The sequence below is a fragment of the Osmerus eperlanus genome, chromosome 3 (genome assembly GCF_963692335.1).
Source record: "Osmerus eperlanus chromosome 3, fOsmEpe2.1, whole genome shotgun sequence".
Taxonomy (NCBI): domain Eukaryota; kingdom Metazoa; phylum Chordata; class Actinopteri; order Osmeriformes; family Osmeridae; genus Osmerus; species Osmerus eperlanus.
The window spans coordinates 20,352,121-20,365,336 of NC_085020.1; the positions used below are offsets into that span (position 1 = coordinate 20,352,121).

The 13,216-nt window shown below is 48.3% G+C and overlaps 1 protein-coding gene across 2 annotated transcripts in view; it reads left to right on the top strand.

The window, feature by feature from the left end:
* The window catches only part of zmp:0000001200 (dedicator of cytokinesis protein 9), a 92,861-nt gene extending 79,856 nt beyond the window's left edge, over window positions 1–13,005 (top strand). For both annotated transcript variants that reach the window (XM_062457763.1, XM_062457765.1), the window contains exons 35-53: window positions 500–614; window positions 791–857; window positions 1,001–1,048; window positions 2,285–2,421; window positions 3,215–3,330; window positions 3,602–3,739; window positions 3,834–4,016; window positions 4,181–4,294; window positions 4,413–4,628; window positions 5,032–5,089; window positions 5,721–5,827; window positions 6,675–6,797; window positions 7,265–7,378; window positions 8,684–8,830; window positions 9,062–9,272; window positions 10,501–10,691; window positions 10,852–10,952; window positions 11,087–11,225; window positions 11,678–13,005. In XM_062457763.1, coding sequence (XP_062313747.1) covers window positions 500–614; window positions 791–857; window positions 1,001–1,048; window positions 2,285–2,421; window positions 3,215–3,330; window positions 3,602–3,739; window positions 3,834–4,016; window positions 4,181–4,294; window positions 4,413–4,628; window positions 5,032–5,089; window positions 5,721–5,827; window positions 6,675–6,797; window positions 7,265–7,378; window positions 8,684–8,830; window positions 9,062–9,272; window positions 10,501–10,691; window positions 10,852–10,952; window positions 11,087–11,225; window positions 11,678–11,803 — 2,451 coding nt within the window. In that variant the 3' untranslated portion in view covers window positions 11,804–13,005. The remainder of the gene's footprint in view (window positions 1–499; window positions 615–790; window positions 858–1,000; window positions 1,049–2,284; window positions 2,422–3,214; window positions 3,331–3,601; window positions 3,740–3,833; window positions 4,017–4,180; window positions 4,295–4,412; window positions 4,629–5,031; window positions 5,090–5,720; window positions 5,828–6,674; window positions 6,798–7,264; window positions 7,379–8,683; window positions 8,831–9,061; window positions 9,273–10,500; window positions 10,692–10,851; window positions 10,953–11,086; window positions 11,226–11,677) is intronic.
* The last annotated feature ends 211 nt before the right edge of the window (window positions 13,006–13,216 follow it).

Genomic DNA, 13,216 nt, shown 5'->3' on the forward strand with positions numbered 1-13,216 from the left:
AGGAAGGTGGTTCAGTGCGCTGCCAGACCCTCGCTGTGGTAGAGCCGTGATGTGGTAGAGCTAGAGCTGGTCTAGACCTGCGTTGGTAGCGCTTGCAGCTACGCTAGCATAACATCTGTTCCAAATCTAGAGCCCTGCTAGGCCCTGGCCTCTCCCGGGCCAACCCTGGCTAGCTACCTACTGGACCCGTACCAAGTGCATCATAACACACTAATGTAATGCACGGCTAGTGAAAAGCTCTGAGGCATAGCTTAGCATTACACAATCGTGTTATGAACCCTGCTGTAAAGACACGCAGTAGCATTGTCAGGGACTTGTTAGCCAAAGGCTTTTTATTAGCAGTTCAAGCCACTGTTATGGATTAGGCCTACACATGAGCTCAGTTTAAGTGAGTTGGTAAAGTCACTCCTGTACTGTGAAATAAAGTGGGGGGGTAGGAGTGTGTAGGGGATAGGAGAGAGCTGTGTGTGTGTGTGTGACCCGTGTCTCTGCCCGTCAGAACCAGCCTGCCTCGGCCCTGGGAAGCACGCTGCTGCGCTGTGACAAACTGGAGCAGGCTGAGATCAAGAGTGTCCTCATGTGCTTCCTGCACGTGCTGAAGAGCATGTCTGAGGGTGAGAACCCACTGTACTCACACACACGCACACACGCTCACATACACACATACGTACTGTACACAGACACACATAGACACACACACACACACACACACACACACACACAGGATCAGAGTGTTCTCAGTACACTCAGTACTGCTTGTCTCGGTCTCATTCTCCTGTCCTCTCCTCAGATGCCCTGTTCACATACTGGAACAAAGCCTCTCCCAATGAGCTCATGGACTTCTTCACTCTAGTAGAGTAAGCCTCATCCAATCCTGTCACCTCAGAACCTATCCAGGAATATGCACATTCATACAGGATGTGATGCGTTCATAATTCAAACGTGATGCGTTTAGGATGATATATTTGAAGGTTGACTCCTCTCCGATGTTGTCTTGCAGGGTGTGTCTCCATCAGTTCAGGTACATGGGGAAGAGATACATTGCGAGGTAATGTTTTCACAAATATAAAGAACTAATTGAACGCTAATTTTGTGTGAAGTGATCATAACATTTAGTCTTTGATCTGAGTTTAAGTTTTTTTAGGATTGTGGTGTTTTTGCTTGCCTAGAGAAACAAGGCTTGAAATCTCTCATTGTTACACACATTTTATAGAATGCGGAAAGCAGTAACTGAATTGTGTGCCTCCAATTTGTTACACTAGCAATGACATCGAGTCCATAACACAACACATTAGTGACTGACACAATACTTTCCCTGAAAAGAAATATTTCATAAAGGCTAATGTAGCGTTAGGTTAGCTGAGTTGTTAACATGTGGTGTCGACTAAAACACTCCCAGACACACAAATCAATACTATAACAAACCCCCCCAGTGTGATGGCATATATAGCATATAGTCCCTTCAGACTGAAGCCCCCACGCACCCACAGACACACACACAGACAGACACACAGACAGACAGCCATAAAAACACCCAAACACACACTCTTCAGCACTGTGGTACAGTCTGGCCTGGACACACACACAAACGGCTGTTGGTCTCCACTCTGTCTAACCCAGCAACACTCTCTGTTTCTCTGTTCACTGAAACGCTGGCAAGTTTAAAATAGTCGTATAAAAACACGGCCCCTGCCCTCTCCTGCTTGGGTAAGAAGACGGCTGGAACTAACTCTCCTTTAAAAGCATGTTGGCTTTCTCACCCTTCTGCTACGCCCTCGTTCTAACTCCGCTCAGCACGGACTTCTAGCCAACACAAGTGTGTCTATCTTTACGTCATCTGCATGTCTTCTCTATCTGATAAAGCTCTACGACAATACTGACCCCCCTTACCTGCATGCCGACCTGCATGCCAACCTGCAAGCTTTTATAATATCCTCACAACTTCGAAATATGATTGTGTCACAAAAAGAAAGTGGGGAAAGTGGTTTTCACAGTGGTATTTCTTTGGACCTGTTTTTTGAGTGTTTTGATTTGTGTCTGTCGTCAAATATTCGCTTGCACCAGCCTGGGAGCCAGATCTGTTTTCCCCAAACAAACAATCAAATCCAGAGTTAAAGCAAGAAGTCAGTCTGGTTTCCAGGCTGTACCTTGACTATCCATCACCATAGATGTGGATGTGCTGTCGGAATGTTCCATGTGGCCTGGCCCGGCTCGCTTCATTAACCCTGGCTCTGCTGCTAGTTCCGGGGCCTTCCGTCTAACCCTGTCCCCCTTTCCCCATCAGGAGCCAGGACGGGGCGGGCCCGCTGGCCCACGAGCGCAAGTCTCAGACTCTGCCTGTGTCCCGTAACAGGGCGGGGATGATGCATGCCCGCTTACAGCAGCTCAGCAGCCTGGATAACTCATACACTTTTAACCACAGTAAGTGTCCTTAACAGTCACCCCCCCCCCAACGTCTCCATTCAACGTCCTCCATCTCTACCGGTTTAATCTTCACTCCTCCTGCTCTCTTCACCACCACCACCATCATCATCATCATCACCATCCTCCTCACGAGGGCCGTGTGTGTCAGACCAGGCCCAGAGTCAGGCGTTCTAGTGGCCGTGGTTGTTCAGAGTGATGGGTTTTGTCAGTGTAAGAGTGTGGACGATTCTCTTCACTCTTCACAGTACGAAAGCTCTCCTTCCTGACCGCTTTGCGAGTCGAATTGTTCACCTGAAGTTCACCTAAAGAGGTGGATATTTAGCGTCTGCCCGTGACGTGGTTACGTTAACAAAGTGCATTTCTTTGTGTTTTCAGTGTAAGAAAGATTTCAAGTATTCTTGGAATATCTGTAGACCATGGTAAGAATGTATCAGGTCGTCAGGCAGCTTGCAGACTATTATCAGTTTTGTTGGTTGCATTAAGAGCATGCCATTTTAGAGAATGAGCCTCTTTAAAACCCTCCCATTCCTCTGTCCTGTCCATTTCCTGTTGCCTTTGTAACTCATTTCATTTACATCTCCGAAAGAAATCCTAGTTTACGTATCCATTTGATTTCAACCCAAACCTCAATTTTGATTTCCCTCCTCTTCAAGCAATGGTTGTGCCTTGATACTAATGACGACCGATGTATGACGTCACGCTTAATCGCCCCCGAGGCCGTGTCAGAGAATTCTGGGCGTTGTGGTTGTGTGGTGGAAGAGCTACAGCAGTTGTGGTGTCTCCTGTGCAGCCTACAGCCACTCGGACGCTGACGTGCTGAACCAGTCCCTCCTGGAGGCTAACATCGCCACGGAGGTGTGCCTGACCGTGCTGGATACCCTGAGCATCTTCATCATGGGCTTCAAGGTACTGAGGCTGCTCCGGCCCTGACCGTGGCTCTCTGATCCCTGGAAACACCTCCCTCCTGTCAGTGTCAGGAACAAGCTGTGTGATTTATCTTTCGTGGTTTATTTCATTGAATGATTGCTGCCCCAGTTTTCTCCTAAATAGACAGGTGGTGGTTTGGGGATCGATACATGCAAAGTGTGGATTGTTTATTGAACTACTGGTACACATTCTTGCTCTTGCGTAATGCGTGATCCGTTCTTTCATGCCCTGTGCTTCGGCCGTCTTTCAGACCCAGCTGTGTTCCGACCACGGGCACAACCCGCTGATGAAGAAGGTGTTCGAGGTGCACCTCTGCTTCCTGCAGATCAACCAATCGGAGACGGCCCTCAAGCAGGTCTTCACCTCGCTGCGCACCTTCATCTACAAAGTAAGGCCGCCCGCGGCGCCGTCGCCCTCTCTCTTTCTCCCGTGTTGACGCTGCGAGCATCTCACCCTCCTCGCCCGCCTGTGTCCGCGCTCAGTTCCCCTGCACGTTCTTCGAGGGCCGCGCCGACATGTGCGCCGCCTTCTGCTACGAGGTCCTCAAGTGCTGCAACTCCAAGCTCAGCTCCATCCGCAGCGACGCCGCCCACCTGCTCTACTTCCTGATGAAGAGCAACTTCGACTACACGGGACGCAAGTCCTTCGTACGCACGCACCTACAGGTGAGGTTGCAGCCCCTCCTCCTTGCACACGCCGGGACTTCCTCCATGCTACTTCCTGTTTCTAGTTCCTGATAGCCATACTGGGTTTCTCTGCCAGTTCCTGGTTGTCGTCGGTTGAAAGGGTTGGTCTTGGAGCGAAGGGTGATCTGGTCTTTTCCACACAGGTGGTCATCGCTGTCAGCCAGCTGATCGCTGACGTCATCGGGATCGGAGGAACGCGTTTCCAACAGTCCCTGTCCATCATCAACAACTGTGCCAACAGTGACAAAACCATCAAGGTGACGGACCATACAACATCCCCGAAACAGCACACTCATTATGAATCCTGGTGAGCTGAGCTATTTAGTGGACGTTAAAATAAACAAATTAAATTCAAATATTCTTTTTCTTCTCCAGAACACAGCATTCCCGTCAGATGTGAAAGACTTGACCAAGCGTATCCGGACGGTTCTGATGGCCACAGCTCAGATGAAGGAACACGAACGAGACCCGGAGATGCTGGTGGACCTGCAGTACAGCCTGGCCAAGTCCTACGCCAGCACGCCCGAGCTACGCAAGACCTGGCTGGACAGCATGGCTCGCATTCACGTGAAGAATGGAGACCTGTCTGAGGTCTGGGTTTATTTCAGTTCTGGGTCTGGGTCTGGTTTTAGTTCAGGTCTGGGTTTATTTCAGTTCTGGGTCTGGGTCTGGTTCTGGGTCTGGTCTGGGTTTGTGTCTATCATGTCGTCATATTGACTCAGTAGCTGTAGATGGTTGTCTGGTTCCTCCATATTGTAACTGATCCAGCGTTACATTTACATTTAGTCATTTAGCAGACGCTCTTATCCAGAGCGACTTACAGTAAGTACAGGGACATTCCCCCCGAGGCAAGTAGGGTGAAGTGCCTTGCCCAAGGACACAACGTCATTTTGTACTGACTGGAATCGAACCGGCAACCTTCTGATTAATAGCCCGGTTCCCTAACCGCTCAGCCACCTGACTCCACCTGAGCGTTCTTCCCTTCTCCTTCCAGGCGGCCATGTGCTACGTCCACGTAGCAGCTCTGGTGGCAGAGTACCTGAGGAGAAAAGGTACGTTCACTTCCTTCAGCAGCAGAAGCACAGCTGTTGCTGTTCGTTGCCACTCGATGGTGCCATTTTTTTCTTTGTCAGGAAATTCTTCTTTTTTCTTTTTTTTTGTTAGTCAGGAGAACTCCATGTTGTAGTGTCAGTGTCTTTTTTGGTATCAAATGATCAACAGACGTCTCGTCACTCTGGTGTTTAGCCGCGTCTGTCGTTGTTCGTCTCATCGGTAGAAGCCGGAAGGTTCTCCATCTCATGACACGCCAGACCAAGTCCCCAACAGGACACATCATTAGTACAGGAGTAGATAGTAAACTGTTCCAGTACATATTTACTTATCCATCTAGTGCAGTGGGTACAGGTCATCTGTGAGTGAATGGATTAATACTATAAACACTATAGTATATATAAATATGATTGTATTATTATTATTATTATGCTTTAGTGAATGTACATCATTATTGTAGAATGAGAAGTGAATGGAGAATGTACTGTATGTGTGTAAATATTTGAGGGGTATTTTTTACGGAAGGTGATACCGGAGAAAAATGACCATCCTAGATGGACAATAAAGTTGGATTCTGTTCTGTGCTCTGCTGTTCGTGCGTGTGGTCATGCGCTGGTCGTGTCTCCGCTGCAGGCATGTTCAAGCAGGGCTGCTCCGCCTTCCGCGTGGTCACGCCCAACATCGACGAGGAGGTGTCCATGATGGAGGACGTGGGCATGCAGGACGTCCACTTCAACGAGGTGAGAGGTCGTCAGGCATCAGGAGCCAACTACCGTCCCAGACAAGCTGAGGAGGGCGGCTAATCATTCGGTTATCAACCTGTGTTAGTTCAGGGCATGAGAGTTAAGGGAACAGGAGTGAAGACAGGACATGTTGTGTCTGTTCGACTTGAGGCTGTTTTGGATGAACGGATCTAGTTTGGTTGCCATGGGACTGTGTGTGTGTCCTATCTGAGGGTACTCCTCCATATCTCAGCTTATCTTCTGCGCTCCTGCCGCTAGGATTCTGGAGTTTGCACTTTCCGGCTGATAACTAGCGAGCTGCATTAACGCTCTTATCAGAGGATCTCCTGTGTTCCAGGCTGTCAAATAACAAGTTTTATGAACAATAAAAAAGCAATTGGCACGTGTTAAATGGCATGCAATCAATGTCATATTGTGTAATAATGCGTATATTATTCATGTCCGGCGTGCATTATTCATGGGATGTGTGCTTATTAACTGTGACCGTGTGAGGTCTCAGGTAGCTCATGTGTTTAGCTGTATCACATAGAAGGCTTTGGCTCTCTAACCTTTACATACATACTGTATGACACATTACACAGAACAGAAATGACCCATCCTGCTCTCTCTGCATCACCTGTCGGTCTCGTCTGTTCACCCCTTCTCTCTTATACAACTATTATCTGTTTCATCTCTCTCTCTCTCTCTCTCTCTCTCTCTCTCTCTCTCTCTCTCTCTCTCTCTCTCTCTCTCTCTCTCTCTCTCTCTCTCTCTCTCCCTGTATCTCTCTCTCCCTGTATCTCTCTCTCTCTCTCTCTCTCTCTCCCTGTATCTCTCTCCCTCCCCCTCTCTCTCCTGTGTGCAGGACGTCCTGATGGAGCTGCTGGAGGAGTGTTCTGACGGCCTGTGGAAGGCCGAGCGCTACGAGCTCATCTCTGACGTCTACAAGCTCATCATCCCCATCTACGAGAAGCGCCGAGACTTCCAGGTAGAGCCGCATCACGTCCCTCCTTCCTGTCTCACACACCTCCTTCCTGTCTCACACCCCTCCTTCCTGTCTCACACCCCTCCTTCCTGTCTCACACACCTCCTTCCTGTCTCACACACCTCCTTCCTGTTTCACACACCTCCTTCCTGTCTCACGTCCCTCCTTCCTGTTCACATCCCTCCTTCCTGTCTCACATCCCTCTTTCCTGTCTCACATCCCTCCTTCCTGTCTCACATCCATCCTTCCTGTCTCACGTCCTTCCTTCCTGTCTCACATCCCTCCTTCCTGTCTCACATCCCTCCTTCCTGTCTCACATCCCTCTTTCCTGTCTCACACACCTCCTTCCTGTCTCCCATCCCTCTTTCCTGTCTCACACACCTCCTTCCTGTCTCACTCAAACAACACAGGGCCTAGATGTAGTCCAGCCTCTGGTGTCAGTGTGATCCTGAAGTGTGTTCCCTCCTCAGAAACTGGCTCACCTGTACGACACACTGCATCGGGCCTACAGCAAGGTGACGGAGGTCATGCACACGGGCAAGAGGCTCCTGGGAACCTACTTCAGAGTAGCCTTCTTTGGCCAGGTAGGCTGAAGCTTGTTTGGGTTGGGTTCTGTAGGCCAATAGGTCTATACAATCAGACATTATATTGGTAATGACTACTGCACCAGAAGCTGTTTGAATGATTACCACCACAGAAATGCTTTGGTTCATCTATGTAATAATGTAATACATTCTTCTAACACTAAAATATTTTCCATAAAGTATTAATATGTTTGAAGAGCCAATGTTCATTTACATGTTTGGAAATAGCTTCTTGGGTTCTTTGCTAACCTAATCAGCCTGTATTGTAAATGAAATAACCCTTTGATTTGAGCATGGGAACTGCAGGCCGTATTTGTGTTATTAAAGGCATGACCACGTCATGTGGCCTTTGATTATCCACGCTAATACTTGTTTCTGTTTTTATCCTCTTTGAAGGCAGCGGTAAGTTGTGCAGTGTAGCCCTGCTAACTAAGCCTGCGTGGTGTGCTTCTGTAATCCATGACGTTTCCCAGTCATAGTTCCACTGCTTCCAGCCGTTAGCGATACCATAACCACATCAGACCCCTCTCACACGGTGTCGCATGCTGCTGACCCAGCACTGTAACATACTGAACTGAGTGTCTTCCATCCAGATGTAGAGTCGTTTTACTCCCAACTCGCTCTCCGTCTCTGTTTGTTGTTTTCGGAGTTCATAGTTTTCCTTGTTGTGTTGACTTTAACAGTGTGCTGTGATAACGTTTAATAACATTCACAGAACCATGCCGTCTGGCATGGGGGTTTCCTTGTCTGTGTGGTGCCAAACCATGCACACCTGGTTTGTAGATTGGCTGTTTGGATAGTCACTGAATAATGTTGATTTTGTCTCTCTGTCGTTGATCTACAACCCTGTAGCAGTACCAGTTCACTGACTCTGAGACTGAGGTAAATCCAAAACCAGACGCAGTTGTGAGTTTAGCTCAAGGGATGTGACTTTGTTAGAGCAGTGAAATTGACACTAGTACCCATAGATCTGGTCCTAGAGCAGCTGGCATCCTGCTGTGTAGTAGAGGTGTGTGTGTGTGCTTTGAGAGTGACAGCCCTGAGGATGGCGGAGTATTTTTAGATCCTGTTGTCATCTTCAACCTCATGATCGCATCTGAATCTATGTTTTGAAATCATCTTATTTCGCCAGACGCATTGTCAGAATGGCTCAGTGATCCGTATCTCATTGTTGCTGTTCATACCGCTTTTGATGTCATATTTTCCGATGGCCGGTGCTGTGATTTCAAATATCTGATAATGGTTGCCATTTCTGTCAGAGTATATGTAACTAACAGTAGATGTCATGGCTTATGTTTCCCTCAGGGGTTCTTTGAAGATGAAGACGGAAAGGAGTACATTTATAAAGAGCCCAAGTTCACCCCTCTGTCGGAGATCTCCCAGAGACTCCTCAAGCTGTACTCAGACAAGTTTGGGCCTGAGAATGTGAAGATGATTCAGGACTCTGGGAGGGTAGGTGTCGCTCCTTCACATCAGCCTGCCAGTTAGAACAAATTCATTTAGCAGACCTTTTTTTTTTATCCCAAAACAAAGTACGGGGGGAGATTTGTTCCTGCAACCTCAATTGCTCTACCACTGAGCAATAGCCATCCCTTATTAGATTATCATGCAGTATGAATGTTTCTACTTTTTGGTCAAAACCTGTTTTTCTGCTAAGTTGTTTGCCTTGTTGATCCACTACAGATCAATCCCAAAGACCTGGACTCGAAGTACGCCTACATCCAGGTGACCCACGTCACGCCCTACCTGGAGGACAAGGAGCTGGTGGACAGGAAGACCGACTTCGAGAAGAGCCACAACATCCGACGCTTCGTGTTCGAGATGCCCTTCACCGTGTCGGGGAAGAAGCAGGGAGGCGTGGAGGAGCAGTGCAAACGCAGAACCATCCTCACCAGTAGGTCCAGAACCATGTAGATAACAGGACCATCCTCACCAGTAGGTCCAGAACCATCCTCACCAGTAGGTCCAGAACCATGTAGATAACAGGACCATCCTCACCAGTAGGTCCAGAACCATCCTCACCAGTAGGTCCAGTTCCATGTAGATAACAGGACCATCCTCACCAGTAGGTCCAGAACCATCCTCACCAGTAGGTCCAGAACCATGTAGATAACAGGACCATCCTCACCAGTAGGTCCAGAACCATCCTCACCAGTAGGTCCAGTTCCATGTAGATAACAGAACCATCCTCACCAGTAGGTCCAGTTCCGTGTAGATAACAGGACCATCTTCACCAGTAGGTCCAGTTCCGTGTAGATAACAGAACCATCCTCACCAGTAGGTCCAGTTCCGTGTAGATAACAGGACCATCTTCACCAGTAGGTCCAGTTCCATGTAGATAACAGGACCATCTTCACCAGTAGGCCTTCTAGTCCCTTGTTTAATCACATTCTTACACACTCACACAGACTCTTTCCAAGCAGTTTAATAATGACTGGGTTGAACATCAATATTCATTGGTGTTGCTCTGTGTTGTCTGGCAGTATTTTAATTATTACCTTCTCAGTTTTCTCAATATCTTCATTGGCCTCTACACAGCTGGGATAGCCGTCATACTTTGGAAAGATCACAAATACAACCAGGAATATTGATGTTCAATCAGTCAACATTACATTTCTTACAAAGACTCTGTTGAACAGCATGAGAACATGATTAGATAAGGGGTATGTCAGCTCTTTCTCAAGGACCCTGTCTAATCCAAATCGGACCCTGTTTTATTCCTTTACGATACAAAAGATCCTAAAGTTCAACCTTTATCTTTTTATCTTCATTACCTGATCATTTGTTACATCAGAGGCCTTCAGGCTATGAGTGTGCAGATTGGGCACTGTAAAACTCGACACAAGTGACAAGGATCGCAAGGTGTTTACTGTTCTCTGTCTCTGCCTTTCCCCCCCCCATCTCTTTTATCTTCTTCTCAATCTCTTTCTATTTTATCTCTTCTGTTTACCATTCTCTCCCTTCTGTCTCATTCTCGATCTCCCTTTTCTCTCCATCTCTACCATCCACCGTTTTCCCTCGTCTCTCTCTCCTCTCCTTTCCTTCACAATCTCTCTCTACCGTTTCTCTCTTCTCTCGTCTTTCGATCTCTCTCTCTCTCTCTCTGCCCCCTCCCCCATCAGCCACGCACTGTTTCCCCTACGTGAAGAAGAGGATAGCCGTGATGTACCAGCACCACACAGACCTCAACCCTATAGAGGTGGCCATCGACGAGATGAGCAAGAAGGTGGGCGAGCTGCGTCAGCTGTGCTCCACCAGCGAGGTGGACATGATCCGCCTGCAGCTCAAACTGCAGGGCAGCATCAGTGTCCAGGTACACTCGCACACATACACACTTTCTCACGCAGGTACACACTCGCACACATACACACACACGACAACATCACACAGAGACTCACACTTTCACACGCACACACCTGTACACACACTCACACGCATCAGACATCTCGGTGTAACCTGATCCCCTCTCTCAGGTGAACGCTGGTCCTCTTGCATACGCCAGAGCCTTTCTAGACGATGCCAGCACCAAAAAGTATCCAGACAACAAGGTCAAGCAGCTGAAAGAGGTCTTCAGGTCAGTACTGTGTGTGTGTGCGGGTGCGGGTGTGTGCGTGTGCGTGTGCGGGTGTGGGTGAGTTTATTCCAAGTCTTTCTCTGGGTGACTGTGATAGCATGATGCTAACACAGTACTGTGTGATCTCTGAGCAGGCAGTTTGTGGAGGCCTGTGGCCACGGTCTGGGCATCAACGAGCGCCTGATCAAGGAGGACCAGCAGGAGTATCAGGATGAGATGAAGGCCAACTACAGAGACCTGGCCAGAGAGCTGTCCACCATCATGCACGAACCAGTAAGAAGAAGCTAGCAAAGCAGCTAGCTAGCTACAACATGCCACAACTACACATTAACCTTGTGTCTGTCAGAGACATGTTTCGGTTTGTGATGCTCGTAGGAAGGACTGTTTTTGTCATCTTTGATAACTTGTTTTTCTCATCTTTGATAACTTGTTTTTCTCATGTTTTCTGCTTTGTGCTGCCATGAGCAGATCGGATGGTAAAACGTCTTTATCATAACCTCAAAATAAGTGGTGATCATTCTAGTCGAGTCTAGTCTGTCTTTTAACATACCCTCTCTCCGTTACTCTCCCTCCTCTCTTCCCTCCCTCCATCCCTCTCCCCCTTACCCCCCCCTTCCACTCTCCCTCCCTCCCCCCGCCCCCTCTCCCTCCTCCCCCTTTCCCTCCTTCCCCCTCCCTCCCTCCCTCCTCCCTCCCGCCTCCCTCCCTCCCCCCTCTCTGTGCAGATCTGTCCAGTGGAAGATGGCATGAAGAGCGTTCTCCCCGACTCGCTGCACATCTTCAACGCCATCAGCGGCACGCCGAGCAGCGCCACGATCCAGGGCGTCCCCAGCTCCTCCTCCGTGGCCTGACCCCGGTCCCCGACGCCCCCCCCCTCTCCCCCACACGCACGCATGCCCACCAGCATGCCCTGCCGCCTGCGCATCCCTCCTGGCTGTTCTCCCCAACACCAACTCAGCTCAGACAGACTGACGCAGGGCGGATGGGAGAGGCTAAGCTGGGGTGGTTTTAAGCTCTTTGGCTTGGGGAAAGACTGGGATGCCAAAGACCTGTGTTTTTATCTCGTCTCACCGTTGGGCACAGTACAGTGACACTCTACCGTGGATGTGACCGGGGACTGTCACCCAGGAGATGCAGAGGAGGCTGAGGAGTGCCACAAGACCTGAGGAGGGGGAGAGGGATGGAGGGAGGGGGGAGAGGGGGGAAAGAGGGAGGGGGGGGAGGAAGGGAGGAGAGTCTTTGAAGAGAAGACATACTGTATGAGGCATTAGCATGGAGGCTTCTACCCTGCCTGGGGCCCACCCACCTGCTCCCTGCCCGGGGCCCACCCACTTGCTCCCTGCCCGGGGTCGTTCCGTAGTGTTTCCTGTGGAGACGTCCCTCCAGGGACCCTTAAGCAACACACATGTGCATGTCATTATCCCCTGTCAGCCTACTGTCATTTCATTCTGAACTGTGTTTGGTTTGGTCCGCTCTGAACTCTTAAAACCATGGTTTTATATGTACAGTATTCCACTTTGGTATGTTTCCTATTGATGTTTTGACCAACACTTTCTGCTGCACACATTGGCGTTCGTCTGTTTGCACATGAAGACTCGTGTTTCAACAACACAACAGAATCATCAGAAAAAGAGAGCCTCCTTTGAATTTGTTAGCATTCAACCTTAATCACTATAATGTCTTAGTGGAAATGTTTCAATATTTAAAGCAGTTGCATACAGTTAGTATATCCCAAGTTGTTTATTCTTGTATATAAAAAAAGGAGTGCAATATTTGTCTTTTGCATATGATCTTGCTATGTGGGGACTTATACACTGTAAAGATGATGTTCATCCTTCTTGCCAAAGCATGGAGCCAGGGAAGCAGAGACAAGGCCTACTGTGTCAGTCACGTGGAGCTTTTACCATTTTAGTGTTCATTATAATGAAATCCTTTTATATTTGGGAAGCGATGGGTTTTTTATTTTTATTTAACAAAAAGTCACTGTTCTGCTGTAAACAGAAAATGTTCCCTAATGCTTTTCTTTTAAATAAAATTCACTCATTCCTCCGCACCTACTGTATATCCGTGAGTTCCTGACTGGTTTCCTAAATTACTTATTTATTAGTTATTGATTAGTTATTGAGTAACTTTGCCATTGTTTTGAATTAGACACAAACATATGCAAACTATAGTCCACGCTCTCACAACAGTTCATGTAACATAGCCATTTAGTTACAGTTTTCTTCAGAAATGCTGTAAAATAAAATAAGTGCTTTCGTGTC